Genomic DNA, 15,740 nt, shown 5'->3' on the forward strand with positions numbered 1-15,740 from the left:
ATGGTCTGCTGCTTGGAATTTCACTTTGCACTATCTGGTTCACTTGGCTTTGACTGAGGTCTGCGACAAAATTTTCCAACCACTTTTCTCCACATACTGTGCGGGTACATGCAGTATCAATGATAGCTGTCCCTAACGACTCAGTCAGAAAGATCTCTGATGCTGATTCAGACAGCGAGGCTTTGGTAAACAATGTGTCCTCTACTTTTGCTGGCTCTTCAGTTAGCTTTACTTGCTCGCTATTCTTGTGGGGACAGTCCTTGGCCCAATGGAACGTGCTCTGACATACAGCACATTTTGATCGCCTACCGAACCTATCCAGTGGGTTAGTACCTTGTAACGGTGGCTTTTGTTGTCCAACCTGTGTTGTCTGTGACTCTTGTCCAGCTTGCTGCACAACGTTACTTGTTCGTTTAAATCTTCCTCGCGAGCGCTGCTCTGTGTAGAACACTTCATCTTTTACTTGTATGCCATTAGTCGCGTCGACTTGTATTTTCCCTCCAAAAATCCTCCTGAGCGCGGACTTCATTGCCGCAAACGTTAGATCCGTACACGCTGTCAGCGCCATTTGCCTACTCCTCTCGTCTAGACAAGCCGTATCCAAAAGTTTAAAAGCCAATACGGCATCGGGAAGAGTCATATCATACTTTTTCATTCTATTGTATCGCTGCTCAAAGTCAATCACATAGTCCGCCATGGACACAGAACTGTCCTTCTTGATACAGTCAAAATACGAATAAGCATCGTAAGCGCGGTCCCTCTTCTTTGAGAAACATTCCATCTAGTTTTGCAATTAAAACGTCCATACCCCCATCTGCATTCAAGTCTGCAGCGGGTATTTCCATGGCGATATCCCTTGCCCTTCCTTCAAGCCCCAGGACGACAGCAAGGGCCTGTTTCTTCTTATCCAGCTCAGTAACGAGCTTCCACATAGCAACTTCATTTTTCCAACTCTCGTACGGTCGGGACTCATCGAACTTAGGTGGAACTTTGTAGCTAGCAGAAGCCATTTTCTGCTAACCATCCTCTGCTACCAATGTTGACTACTAAACTTGTTCTGAATAAACACGACGTTTATCTTCAGTGAAACCGACTTTATTCACTCCATTTCTTCACGATACCAAGCGACCAGCAACTTCCTCTTAGCATGAGCACCACCACAACTGCGCATGACAAGAGACTCCCGCCTAGAAGGGGCAATACACTGCACATGCATAACCTGACCAGAAGGGGAGCTGTCCTCCATTACATTAACTAAATAGGGATGCATAGAGATAACAACATGTTAACAAGTTGTTCCTTATCTGATGTGAGGGTCTAAGGACAGGATGTTGTGTTGCTGTTAAGTCCCTTGAGGCAATTTGTAATTTGTGATATTGGGCTAAAGGCAACACGATGGCGCAGTGGTTAGCGCAGTCGCCTCACAGCAAGACAATACTGGGTTTGAACCATAGGGTTGTCCAACCTTGGGGTCATCCCAGGTCATCTTCTGTGTGGAGTTTGCATGTTCTCCCCGTGTCTGTGTGGATTTCCGCCGGGTGCTCCAGTTTCCTCCCACAGTCCAAAGACATATGGGTCAGGTGAATCAGCCATACTAAATTATTCCTAGGTGTGAATGTGTTGGCCCTGTGGTGGACTGGCAACCTGTCCAGGGTGTGTCCCTGCCTGCCGCCCAATGACTGCAGGGATAGGTTCCAGCATCCCACAACCCTAGTTGGATAAGCAGCTTGGATAATGGATGGATGGCCTTGATTCTGTTTTATCCTTGTTGCATTGTCTTAATTTATTAATGTAATCTGTCTTTCCCTATGTTCCCTATTGGGGCTTATCATATTGTCCCTATTACATCCAGTCATACTGATTATTGCCCTTCACTTTTCTCCCCTTGATATAGTAATTAGATATGCAGGTATTATTTAACTGATAGACTGTAGCATTTTGTGCGTGTGTGTGTGTGTGTGTGTGTGTGTGTGTGTGTGTGTGTGTGTGTGTGTGTGTGTGTGTGTGTGTGTGTGTGTGTTTTATAAGATTATCGAGCCAAGTCAAGTTCCATGTATGTGTCAACCCACTTAGCAATCAATACTATCAATTTTAGCTGTTTTTTGGTCTTTTATCTTATTCAATATCCTTTTTATAAATACAGATTATTATTATTATTATTATTATTTTGTAATTATTTTCATCATCAATTCTATTCTATTCTATTTTATTCCAAGTCATCCATAAAGGTCTTTCACATGCATTTTTTTCCCACCCATTTTCCAGCAAGTCCTGCCTCCTGTACTGGGACACAAGCTGTTTACTTGGCAGTTGAGCAGAGGTTAAGTTTAAATATTTCCCTTGAAGAGGTTAAGGTCATTTCCTGTTTTGCTTGTTTCTCTCTCTCTCCGTGTTACCAGGTTCAAACAACCAAACCACCACCACAGTTCGAAGTCAGGACCCTCGCCTCCTGCAGACAGCTATCTGGACTACATGATCGTTGAGCCTCCTCAATCCCCGCTACACATGCAGACTGCCTCCATGGACCCATACGCATACCACCAGGTGCTCACGCGTGCACCGACTTACTAATTCACGCCTACTTAGGCACATACGACGTCTGTGTGTGAACAAGCAACTGCACTCACCCATAAACACAAACTCTTAACCAAACCACCTGATTGTCTTCCCAAACACAGCACAGGTACCAAGATGAGGCGGAGAGGTCCCTTCACCCTGTTGGAGGAGGACTTGGTTATGCCCGCCCAGCCTCACGGTCCCAGGCCAATAAGAGAGAGCGTGAACGTGACAGACAGCTGCTGCAGGAAGCCGTGTCTCTCTACCTGGCATCTTCACAGCCCTCTTATCGACACAGGGTGCCAGCTCCTATGACTCCTGCAGGTAAAACAGGATGTGTCTTAGTCAATAAAAGTCAGTAATAACTTTTTTCTGTATCTGTGGCATCTCTTTAAAGGCATACACATTTCCAGAATCAAAAGAAATTAAAGTAAATAGAAAAATATAATAAAGATATGCTTTAAAGCATAATAAGAAAGCATACTAAAATTACAAAATCACAACAAAAATTGTTATTCTGTCAAGGATTTGTCTCTAATTTTTTTATCTGTTTTGATGTATTTACCTCCCTGTGCTTTTACTTTAAGTACTTTGAGACAAGCCTGTCTATTAAAACCCTTTACAAAATGATTCTGATATATTTTTGGTTGTTAAGATCTTTAATATTTTCATTATACCTACTGAGCGGAAATCATCACTATTGCCATAACAACCCACCATACTGTGACCAGCTATCCCTTATTATGAGGATTTGGATCTGGGGTTGCCTGTGGACTATGTGGGAGACTACGCCATAGAGAGCAGACTTGGTACCACAGCCAGACAGCAGTCACTGCAGAATAAGAAGGCTCCTCAGGACTACAGCTCCCTTTCTGGACTCAATGGTGAGAGATACGCACCCATGCTTATGCATATGTGTGCGATGTCTGCGTGAGAAGAGTAATGCATTTATCAATTCTTTGATTGAAGTGCTTCTTTCTGCATTGTGCCAATGTTCCATTTTACTTGTTTTGTTCAGTGGGTCAATATTAAATTTCATTGACAGACATACAAGTTTGCACATGCCACGAATTTGTCTTGGTGGAATTGTAAAACACAGAGAGTAAATCACAACAAATAAAGTAGAAAAAACTAAGAATAGCTAACATTTTCAGTGAATAAGTACACATACACGAAATGGATTTTACAAAGGCAGAGTGCATGTGACACATGCAAGCATGTTTTGGCTTTTGTCATAAAAGTCACTTCTGTAAGATCTATGGCATTCCTCTGCCACAGTCATTGTTAATAATTCTTCTGCGTCACTTTTAACAGTGCAGCACCCTTAAGTCAGTCTTTAAACCTGTGATTTTAATGTCAGTGTCTGGGATATGACTTCACAAATTGGCTGGGCCAACTGTTGTTCCTCTCCCTCAAGCCATTTTCTTACCATTTTCAATCGGCTCAATATTTTAAGTTCATTGACAGGTAAGTAAGTTTGCTTTTAATCAAAAGGCTGTGTTCTGATTATTCCAACTTTTCAAACTAGGGGCTGCTTTCTCTGTCATTTTTTTTTGTCCGGTTGTTAAATTAAGGAAGTTAAATGACTTCTATGTATCACTGAAAGGGATGACAGGATGACCGAGCGGTCAGAGAAACCTCTTTGTTAAAACTGTTTATGGGGCATCTGGGTGGCGTGGCAGTCTATTCCATTGGCTACCAACACGGGGATCACCGGTTCGAATCCCCATGTTAGCTCTGGCTTGGTCGGGCGTCCCTACAGACACAATTGGCCGTGTCTGCGGGTGGGAAGCCGGATGTGGGTATGTGTCCTGGTCGCTGCACTAGCGCCTCCTCTGGTCGGTCAGGGCGTCTATTCGGGGGGGAGGGGGAATAGCGTGATCCTCCCACGTGCTATGTTCCCCTGGTGAAACTCCTCACTGTCGGGTGAAAAGAAGTGGCTGGTGACTCCAGTGTATTGGAGGAAGCATGTGGTAGTCTGTAGCCCTCCTTGGATCATAGAGGGGGTGGAGTAGTGACCGGGATGGCTCAGAAGAGTGGGGTAATTGGCCAAGTACAACTGGGGAGAAGAAGGGTGGAAAAAAATCCCCCCCAAAAAAAAAAATGTTTATGAATAAATTTGATTTGACTTGGAAGGACATCTATAAAACAACTTCATAAAGTCCTTGGATTAAGAAAAATTAGGTCTTCCTCCAACCTTTAAGATCCAGGTTCAATTGCCATACAGCCATGCCTGTTCACTTATCTTTGAGCAAGCTGCTTAACCCTACTGTACCTGCTACAAGGCTGTTGCACTACATAGCTGCTTAAAATAGGATTAACCTTGTTTGTGACTTACCAAATCTTGTACAGACACATTTTATTGATCAGTTACCACATCACATTTGATAAGTACTCCTACATCCACTTACAACAAAATTTAAAAAAAATGCTAAAGATATAAAAAATTACACCATTGAAGGAAATGAGACATAACCTCTTTTGTGTCATTATTTTCTTACCTGGACAATATGAAGGCAGAGCCAGGTATTGTTGACTGTGCTGTCCTGTCTTAGACGGTTTGCTTCAGAGGATGTCTGGAGTGTTGGAGAGGTACGGCGTGGACCCCAGAGAACTCAGTCCACCAGAGCTTTACAAGCTGGCTCTCATCCTGCAAATGACACAGACTGAGGAAAATACAGGTACGGTAGATACCATCTCATAAGACCGCTGCCCTACATCTATTTTGTAGTAGCACTGCATGGGCAAAGGGATTTTTTTTTTTGCAGCGTTAAATGATTGTGTTTAGAATGTAAAACTAAAATATCCTTAATGAAAAGAAAAAAAAACTTGTTAGGTACTATTTGGCGGGATTTTATATTGATACTTTTGAGGAATTATTATATTGTTTTCAATTTCCAACATGGATTGTAAGTGTGAACTGTTGTACAGTTTTGAATGCAGTTGCTACCACTGCATTTCAGTTTCCCCACAACAATCAACAAAGTTTTTCTTCGCTTATCTTTCGTGTCTCTAAAACCACTGGGTGTCGTCAGACCCTGTTTTTCCGGTATCCTGTGACAGCTAAAAGAATAGCATAATTTTTTGAACGTACTCTTTGGAGTAGAGCAGCAGTGCTTAACACTAGAATGACCAAGGCCATCATTTTGACAGTTTTGGATTTTCAAAGTTTAATAACTTTGCGGGGAGAAAAAGATACAGACCTGCCGCTCTGAGAATGCTCCTAAAATTGCATATATTTAAATCAAAATGAGTTTTAGATCAATTGCAAAAAAAAAGTTATGATAAGATTTACCTAAAACGACCATGAGCCGTCAAAATGGCCGCACGTAATTTGCGCGTGGTCGTGCGCGTCATGTCACTATTTACGACGTGTGTTGGTCGCATCATTTCCTTCGCGAAGTTCATTGCTCTGTCCTAGAAACACACTAGTTTTCTCCAGTGCACAGTAATAGTCTAAAGTTGAAATTTGATTATTTCCAACATGTCTGGTTACAGCTGCCGTTTCCGACGCACTATGACTACCACCATAGTTGCAGTATTTACAGGCGTTGGACAGCGGCGATTTTATATTGTTTGAAAAACAGTATTAAAATTGTTAAAATGTTCATTTTGGTGTCGGTTGTTTCTTAACAGACATACTAACATATGCAATTCATTAATATCTCAACTGGGTATTTATCCCCGTGATGGCCTGGTGGCCTGTCAAGCGTGTCTCTCCACTTGCCGCCCAATGATTGCTGGAATAGGCGTCAGCATCCTGTAACCCTGAGAGCAGGATAAGCGGCTGAGTTAATGGAATGGATGGATGGGTATTTATCTTGACAACCATAATCTTGACAAACCATGGGCCGTCATTTTGACAGCCCATGGTTGTTCTAATAGTTTTTAAGTTCCAGTCGTTGTTTGGGGCTGTTTCAATAGTTATTTTCAGTTCTTTTTTTAAATTTTCTGTTTTATAGGCCTCGTTACATTTTTTAGATTAGCAATGTGTATTTTCTATTTTGTTGTTCAGGTAATATTTTCACTTTTTCAATTTTGCTCTTCAAGTTTGACCATGTCTGTCTGAAGTTTGAATTGTTTAAAAATAGTATTATAGTTGTTAAAATGTTAATTTTGGTGTCAGTCATTTCCTAACAGACATATTAACATATGCAATGCGTTAGTATCTCAATTGGGTATTTATCTTGACAGACTATATAGTTTAAAAACTGACCAAGGGCCCATGGTCGTTTTAGGTAGGAGTGAAATCCCGGTCATTCTAGTGTTAACTGGTGCTTGTAGGATGTTGATTGAATTACACCAACAACAGATGTAGGTGTTGAGGGGTTCGATTTAAAACGTTAAGATTAAGTCCATGTGCTAAAAGGTGTTTGCCTATACTTTCTAAAGCTCTCTCTGTCTGTCTCTGCTTAATTCTTCAGGCCCATATGAGAAAGATCTCGTCACTCTCAAGGAAGTATGTTGGCATCCATCTTAAACAATGGGTACAAATGATGGTGCTCATAATCACTCTAAAATGACAATTATCCATTCTCCCCTTCCATAGACCCAGATGTTGAAAACAGACCGAGTGTCTGGTAAGCCAGAGAAGACTGCCCCCAGCACTCTCCCTGTCCCCTCCTCTGCCCCGGCCACAGCACCATCTCCTCCCAAAACCTCTAGCCTACCTACATCTGCCCCCCAGCCTCCGCAGGCCACCCCTGCAGAGGCTGGTGAAGGCTTGAAGGACCAAGGGCTGCCGCCAGATGAAGGTATTGGAGCCAAAGAGGAGTACGGCTACATAGTCACAAACCAGAGGTTAGCACTGTGTTGATTTAAACCACACTTTGTTATATCTGGGCTATCGAGCCAGACTGATCACACAAGTTTATCACATCAATCTTTCATGTGAATGTGTTTGGAATTGCTTGAACATTGTGCACATTACCTACATAATATGACTTTTTCAGGATTGGCCCTCACCTCAGTGAGAGTGCGAGAGTGCTTTAAAAAAAAATGGGCCCATCCAAAAAGTGGTCGATACAATCATAGATTTGGAGGCCAATTCAAGTGGGGTACTTAACCGAGAAGCAATACAGCAGAATTGTTAACAACAATGGCCGCAGAGACAAAGTCTTGAGTCTTAAAATGTTAAGTGCATGCAACAGCTGACATGTTTGACCGTTGATGCACACTGTGTTTGTGTATAGGACTGGGCAGTAATTCAATATTATTGTTTATCATCTTTCTATGGTATCACATCGGGATGAAATTTGGATATTGTTATATCGAGATATATGATTTTGTTGTCTAAATTAATGATAACAAGAATATATTATGTAAAATTTCTCACAAAAAGGATATCGGAAATATTTGAGGGAGTTTTATTTGAAAACAAATTTTACTTTGACATGTGCTTTAGACTATCGAAAGGCTTTTGATCAGGTAAACCAAGAGTGACTGGTTGAGATACTGAAAGAAGAAGGAATTCCGGCACATGAAATAAGACTAATAGAAAATCTATATTTGAACCAGAAAGGAGCGGTCATTACGGAAAATGGAAAAACAGAAGAAGTAGACATCTTAAGAGGTGTAAGATAAGGATGTATTTTATCTCCAATTCTCTTTAATGTGTACACGGAAAGGATGGTCGAAGAAGCATTATAAGAAAGGAGGGATACAGATGAATGGGTAGACCTTGACAACTATCAGGTATGCTGACGATACAGAAGATGAGCAGGAACTCCAAGAAATGTTAGAAGTTGTAAATCAGGCTTGCAAGAGAAACAGTGTGAATGGAGGGTGTCCGGATGGTGTGGTGGTCTGTTCCGTTGCCTACCAACATGGGGCTGAGTGGTTCGAATCCCCATGTTACCTCCGGCTTGGTCGGGCGTTCCTACACACACAATTGACCGTGTCTGCAGGTGGGGAGCTGGATGTGGGTATGTGTCCTGGTCAGTTGGGGCGCCTGTTTGGGGGGAAGTGGGAACTGGGGGGAAGAGCATGATCCTCCTATGCGCTACATCCCCCTGGTGAAACGTCTCACTGTCAAGTGAAAAGAAGCGGCTGGGGACTCCACATGTATTGGAGGAAGCATGTGGTAGTTTGCAGCCCTCCCCGGATCAGCAGAGGGGGTGAAGCAGCGACCGGGACAGCTCAGAAGAGTGGGGTAATTGGCCAAGTACAACTAGGGAGAAAAAAACGGGGGGGGGGGGATCTAAGGAGAAAAAAAACTATATTGGAACCAGAAAGCAGCTGTCATTACGGAAAATGGAGAAACAGAAGAAGTAGATATTAGGAGGTGTAAGATAAGAATTTATTTTATCTCCAATTCTCTTTAATTTGTACATGGAAAGGATGATCGAAGAAGCACTATAAGAAAGGAGGAATACAGATAAACGGGTAGAGCTTGACAACTGTCAGGTATGCTGACGATACAGTTCCTCTGGCAGAAGATGAGCAGGAACTCCAAGAAATGTTAGAACCTGTAAATCAGGCATGCAAGAGAAACAGAATGGCATTGAACAGCAAAAAAAACCAAAGCAATGATTATGGGAAAGGTTAAATTGACATGATCAAAATTAAACTGGAGAATTCAGAATTAGAGCGAGTGCACAAATACAAATGGCCAGGAATTTGGATCTATTAAGATGGAAGATGTTTGGAGGAAATTAAATGCAGAGTTTGACAAACAAAAATGGCTTTCTTGGAGAATAAAGAACTTCTGAGAAGCAACATCAACATCACAGTAAAGAAAAAATATCATTGAAACCTATATGTTTTCTGTTCTTACATATGGATCAGAGTCATGGACATTGACAGAGGAAGCAAAAAGAAGGATAAATGCATTTAAATATGGTGTTACAGGAGAATGCTCAAGATCAGCTAGAGAAGATTTATGTCAAATAATAAGATTCTGGAACTGGTAGAAGACAGGCATTTTATGAAGAAGATTGCAGAGAAAGTTTGCGAGGCACATTCTGAGAGGGTCCAGTGGAAGGCTGATGATGAGGGTTTTTGAAGGGATGATTGAAAGGAATAGGGGAGTGTGAAGACAATGCATAATGTGACTAGATAACATGAAGAGGTGGAGCGGAGAAAGAAGATATGAACAACTCAAGAGGAAAGGAGAGAAAAATAGCTGGAGGAATGTAAAAGTCAACCTTCAGATCAAAGATGACACCAATAAATGAATGAATTGTGCTTTACATTACCAAACAGTTCAATATGATGAACTGGATTCTTCTTCTTGGATTCTAAAATAAGATATTTTTGCATATATAAAAAGATATTATCATATATATATCGATATTGTGAAATTTCCCATGAATAGCGTGAAAATCACATTTTCCATATAGTGCTACTTCGGTCATGTGACTCATCATGTGATTATGGTACTGCTTCCTCAACACAAGTTACCAACGTTCACCACTGTTTACACTTCTGCTACATTGCTGGTTAGCGTCACAACCAACATGGAGTAAGTTCCAAAGCTGTGATTGAACTCCCAATTTGTAGACACATTTACCCTTTTAAAGTCGCTCTAAAATTAAAGGGAGGCCAGATGCTATCCCAGCAAAGATCAAGGCTTGATAATATCACTCAGCGATGATAGCTGTGATACTACCCACAGCAGCCATTGTCACTGTAACAGCTGTAGTAGTTGTAGCAGTCACAGTAGAGGTCATAACCTCCTCTCTTGGACATTGCCAGTAGCCGTACCAACATGTACCCTGGATCTGCCAAATGACGGAAGCTAAGCAGGTGTGGGCTTGGCTAGTACTTGGATGGGAGACCTCCCGGGAACGGGTCACGACCCCCCCAAGTCCATATCCCTGGGATCCTAGGTTGAGCAAATCCTGGGACATCATGCCTTCATATGGGGAATTTGTGCCATCTCCTGGCAGGGAAAGGTATGACAGCTCTGGGCTAGATCAGTGCGCTAGAGTGCTCGCGCTGTAAACGGAAGATTGCTGGTTCAATTCCCCGACCGGGTCATACCAAATACTCTGAAAATGATACCCAGTGCCTCCCTGCTTGACACTCGGCATCTAGGTTTCTATTTAATGAAAGTAAATGGGGACTACAGGTGGAAACAATCTTGCATACTGTGGCGTATTAACAGTTCATCATCTATTCTCTGTTCATTATTACATGCTGCCTCATCATTACACCATTCCAGACTTAGCTTGTGAGACATAGCAACATAGTTATTGTTGCTATGTCTCACAAGCTTCGTCTGTATTTTTTGCTTGTGACATGGCAAAAGGGAGACCTCAACATTCCAAATAGAAAATGGCTACCTAAATGATGCCGTAGAAGAAAAGGTTATTCTATGGCATAGCAAAAGGGAAAGGTCCATTAACAGGACATGAATATTTACATTTACAAAGATTGCAATGTAAATTTCATTTCAACACATCTTTGTAAACACCCCACAATAAGAAACACAGACAAATGTATCATTGCCATTATTATATTTGCATCATATGATATGCTAAATTATATGCCAATTAAGCACATTTTACTAACAACTTGTTATCTAGAAGACAGTCAATTGGATTGTTTTGAGTGGCAATCTCAGGTTAATCTGATGTTTCCAGATGACCCAGCCTTCCCACACAAGTCTTCATTCCATTCACTTCAGGTCGCATTCAAGTAAGCGTGCTCAGATTTCAGATTTTTATTGACTAACTGGACTGATTCCCAGAGGCTTGCTGGATAGTTTGACAGCATCTCCTAGTTTAAGAGGCATGGCACCAAAGCAGAAGACACTTCCTGTCATGGTCACTTCCAGTCATTATGGGGTCATCTTATTTCAACAATACTAAACTTGCATTTAGTAAACACACAGACATTGACAAATCTTTTATTGACAAAATTATTATTTTATTATTATTTATCAACTCACCAAATTTTAACAGTTTAAACAGCAGAATTAAAATGGAAAAAAAACAGACAGTGGGCATTTTTCTTCTCCGTAAATTATTGTTCCATTTTAAAAAATCTCCATTTTACAGAGACCCATAAGAAATCACACATGTTAAAGCAGAATACAATTTTGCAAACAAATTAACAACTTCAAATATTATTGAAATATATTTTAAAATACCAATTTAAATATTTCTTTTTGTGTTACTGTTGGCATGTTGACCTCATCACTAAATTGACTCGAGTGCTTTGCCTAATGACAGACAATCCCACACTTCTCAACATTAAAATGTCCCATGTTTGTCCTTTGTTTAAACTACCTATACTATGATTAATATAATTAGCCTTTTCACAACATTATGCACCTCTTTTAAACATTACCTAGGACTTACCTTGCAGTGCAATAACTTTAAAATAACAGTGCAATAACAGAACTTTGCAAATAAAATGTAAAAGAAAAAATTGAGCCACAAATAAGTTAGAGAGACCCAATATCGAGGTATTAAGGCATAGCATAGGAGTGAAATCCACAGTGAAAAGATGAAGCTCGCGACACTGCAGACTCTTCAAAATAATTAAAGCATTTATTTCTGCTAACGTGACATGTTTCGAGACCAGCTCTTCATTGAGAGCTTCATCTTTTCACTTTGGATTTTGCTCTTAGCTCAGCACCTGCCCTGGCCATGGCCGTTCCTCACCTTCCATAGCAGAAGAGTGAGCCCAATTATTTCCTCTTTTCCAGTTCCTCATCGACAACACTTTTAAAGTGCTCATAGCTCGTGTACACAACACCTTCAAAACCAGTAGTAGTGGATTTCCTAGATACTGGGCAATAGGTGAATATCTTCTGGCTACTCCCAGCCAGCAGCTTTCTCCTTGGAGGGTGTGTACCGCTTCTGCTGCCCACCACACTGAGGTACTTGGCAAGCACTGCATGACCTCCTCGACTTGTTGGGCATGACTGGTTTGGTTGTTGGTGCGGCGGGCCGGGCGGTGCTACCACTGTGAAACTCTGACTGCACGATGGCCCATGAAAACTGATGTTTGGAGCCTGAGGCTGTGCAGGAACTACCAGGAGCACAGATGCCCCCGACACCGCAGCTCGAATGAAGGTGGCCGTGGAAGGCTTTGGCTGAAGGGGTCGGTGTAGCTCCGCTGGCTGTGGCAGGCTTTGACTGAATGGGTGGGTTCGCAGGCTCAGCAGTGGCAGACTCTTGATGAATGGGTCGGCTCACAGGCTCCGGCTCTTCAAAATCCAACCTGCAAATATAACGCATACGATAAAATTAATGTGCATTTACTTTCATTACCACTTAAAAAACTACTCACATCATTTAAAGGTGTACTTGGCTGTTTGAAGCATTACAAATGAGATATATAGTGATGACATAGAAAATCACACTACATGATCACTCAGACCCCACTAGATATATGGTCTATTCAAAACATAACTTAATTAATTAGATTGTCTGATATTCTGCAGAGGTTCCTTTCTGTTTACGTATCTGTTGTGGTTTGAGTGAAACCATAAAAAAAAACACAAACAGAATGGTAACTGAAAATTGGACAATCTAGCTTTGTTCTTTTCAATAGACCGTTTATCTAGTGGGGCCTAAGTGATCTTTAAGTATAATTATCTGTGTAATCGCTTAACATTTTATTTTTAATCGAGCAAACAGCCTACTCACATCATTTAATCTCTGTAAAGATGTAAACATCTTACCTTCTCTTCTCACCACGCCTTTTCCAAGCAACGTGAGGAGGCTGCTGATACTGCACACTGGTTCTCCTTCAGTGCATGGATTTTCATGTGGCGTGTAAGGTTGGACTTCTCAGTGAAGACCTTATCACACACACTGCACTGATTTACTCTGTCCATGTTGTTGTTCACCTGGTGGAGTGAAACATGAAGAAATATAGGTAATTTGTCTAAAAGCCCATTAGTATTCTAATGGCCTATTTTGCTATCCAAAACCATGTGTATCCTAGTCCTATGAGTTAAACTCATTTTATTTCGTAGGCTACTCTCAAATGGCTTACCCTTTAATTGTTAAAACTCAAATAGATTCTATAGATTGACCGGTATCACACAACACTGTGTTGATACAAAAATATTAGAAAGTGCAATTTAATTTACGTGACACTGCACACACACAATATTTCTACAGCAGTTACCGTAAAGAAACCCTTTCTCAAATACAGTTGAAATGAAACTTCAACAGAATTATTGGGAGACAATACAGAATAGAGGGTAACGTTAGCCTACAATCCACTCGTTCCTCAGAGGCTGTTTTGTATCTGCTGAGGGGCTGAGAAACATAGGCCTACAGCCCGAATTGAGCTGCCAGTAACTTCAGTGGTACACATCAAGTTAGATAAGACAATAATATTGTAAGCTGGACTGTTGTTGGACTGAATAAAGCTAATGAAAGTGTGTGATTTCATGTTTTCTGGCGAGGCTAACAACGGTAGCCTCCCGACACTGAGCCAAGTCGCGCATCTCGAGTAACGTTAGACTGACTGACACTGTTGTCCGATTTCCTAATAATCTCTTAGTAAAATGAAAACCGCTTAATCCATAACAAGAACTTATGTTAAGTATGAAAAAGATTGCTATCAAATTTACCTGGAGTCCCGAAAAATGGCAGGGAGACGGACATCAGTTGAGTCGACAGTTGCCAGTAGGCTAGCACGCTGTCAGTCGATCGGCCCGTGACGAGGCACGCTGATTGGTCGTTGGGGACGGGTGTGCTCCTCGCTCAACCATTGGTCCGGTCGAGGGCCGATAAAGACTTGGAGGCGCTTTCGCTTGGGAACATGAGTTGCTGCCAGAAGTAGTGTTGGTGGGCCAATAGGGCGCAGCCTTCCCTCTGGTCCTAATAACAACAACAAATAGCAAATATCCCAGTGCAGTGACAGGGACACTGTGCTGTAGGAGATGCTATCCTTCAGATGAGGTGTTAAACCAAGGTCCTGGCTCACTGTGGTCATTAAAGAACCCGTGGCACTTATAACAAAGAACAGGGGGTTTCCCAGTGTCTTGGCAAAATTCCCAACCTGGCTGTCTGCATCTGGCCGCCTAATCATCCCCCTGTGTAATTGGCTCAATGATTCCTCCCTCTCCACCTCAAACTGATGTGTGGTGAGCATTCTGGTGCAAAATGGCTGCTGTGCATCACCCAGGTGGGTGCTACACATTGATGGTGGTTGAAGTGGGTTACCCCCTTCAATGTGAAGCGCTTTGGGTGTCTAGAAAAGTGCTATATAAATGTAATGATGATGATTATTATTATCTGCATTGACTTACAGTACAAATATTTGTCAGTACAGCAGGGTCTCGATATGAACAGTAATGCCAGCTATTCAATGGCACTTTGAGTCAGAGCTACAGTCTGGAGTCATGTCAAGTTGATTGTCATTTCAGCCTCAGGTGTACAAATAAAACAAAGTGCATATCTCATAGGCTGCATTGTGTAACTGTTAACATCTAGTAGACAGACAGTAGACCTTGCAGTCACAACAGATGCCAGAATAGAAATACAACAGTGTTACAATAGTGCAACAGACATCACAAAACAGAACAGAACACTCGGTCTGGTGTATTAAGTGTAAAACAGATGGGGACAGCAGATTCAAGCAGTGAATTCAAAGATTATGACTGATTGCGCTGCTAAGTAATATATGCTTGTATGTTAAGGACACAGCCGTTGTTTTGGTTGATGCCCTATGATGACGAAGATGGAGGAAAAGTAGAACAACAGAAATATTTTTGTTTGTGTTCCTTGCAGTCAATTGACTCTGTATGATGGAGTGAAGCTGTTGGAACTACTGGCTGATAAAATACACCTGACCACCAGTAGCTTCATCAACATTAGGTAACCCCAACACTATGTGCATGTCATTTCATGTGTGTGTGTGTGTGTGTGTGTGTGTGTGTGTGTGTGTGCGTGCATGTGTGCACACGCGCACATGCAAGACAGAGAGAAAAGACAAAATGCCTCTGTCTGTGTTTACCTGCTGTAATGTTTAATTTTAATTTAACTTAACAGGTTAATTATGGAACTAATGTTCTTGTTTTCCCTACATTGCTTGTGTGCACATGTGTCTGTGTGTATCTGTTTACAGCGTGGTAGGTCCTGCTCTGACATTCCGTATCCGCCTGAATGAACAGAATATGACTGCAGCAGAGGTGGCTGCTAAAGCTGGTGAGGCTCACACACACACACACACACACACACACACACACACACACACACACACACACACACACA

General features: G+C 41.7%; 1 protein-coding gene across 1 annotated transcript in view; it reads left to right on the top strand.

Annotated features, from left to right (window-relative positions):
• Window positions 1-15,740, top strand: part of ptprna (protein tyrosine phosphatase receptor type Na) — a 63,343-nt gene that overhangs the window by 20,601 nt on the left and 27,002 nt on the right. Inside the window, exons 6-13 of the mRNA XM_056289426.1 lie at window positions 2,400-2,544; window positions 2,679-2,880; window positions 3,288-3,440; window positions 5,112-5,237; window positions 6,981-7,015; window positions 7,106-7,356; window positions 15,258-15,344; window positions 15,595-15,674. Coding sequence (XP_056145401.1) covers window positions 2,400-2,544; window positions 2,679-2,880; window positions 3,288-3,440; window positions 5,112-5,237; window positions 6,981-7,015; window positions 7,106-7,356; window positions 15,258-15,344; window positions 15,595-15,674 — 1,079 coding nt within the window. The remainder of the gene's footprint in view (window positions 1-2,399; window positions 2,545-2,678; window positions 2,881-3,287; window positions 3,441-5,111; window positions 5,238-6,980; window positions 7,016-7,105; window positions 7,357-15,257; window positions 15,345-15,594; window positions 15,675-15,740) is intronic.

Source organism: Lampris incognitus, chromosome 11 (genome assembly GCF_029633865.1).
Source record: "Lampris incognitus isolate fLamInc1 chromosome 11, fLamInc1.hap2, whole genome shotgun sequence".
In the NCBI taxonomy this organism is placed as follows: Eukaryota; Metazoa; Chordata; class Actinopteri; order Lampriformes; family Lampridae; genus Lampris; species Lampris incognitus.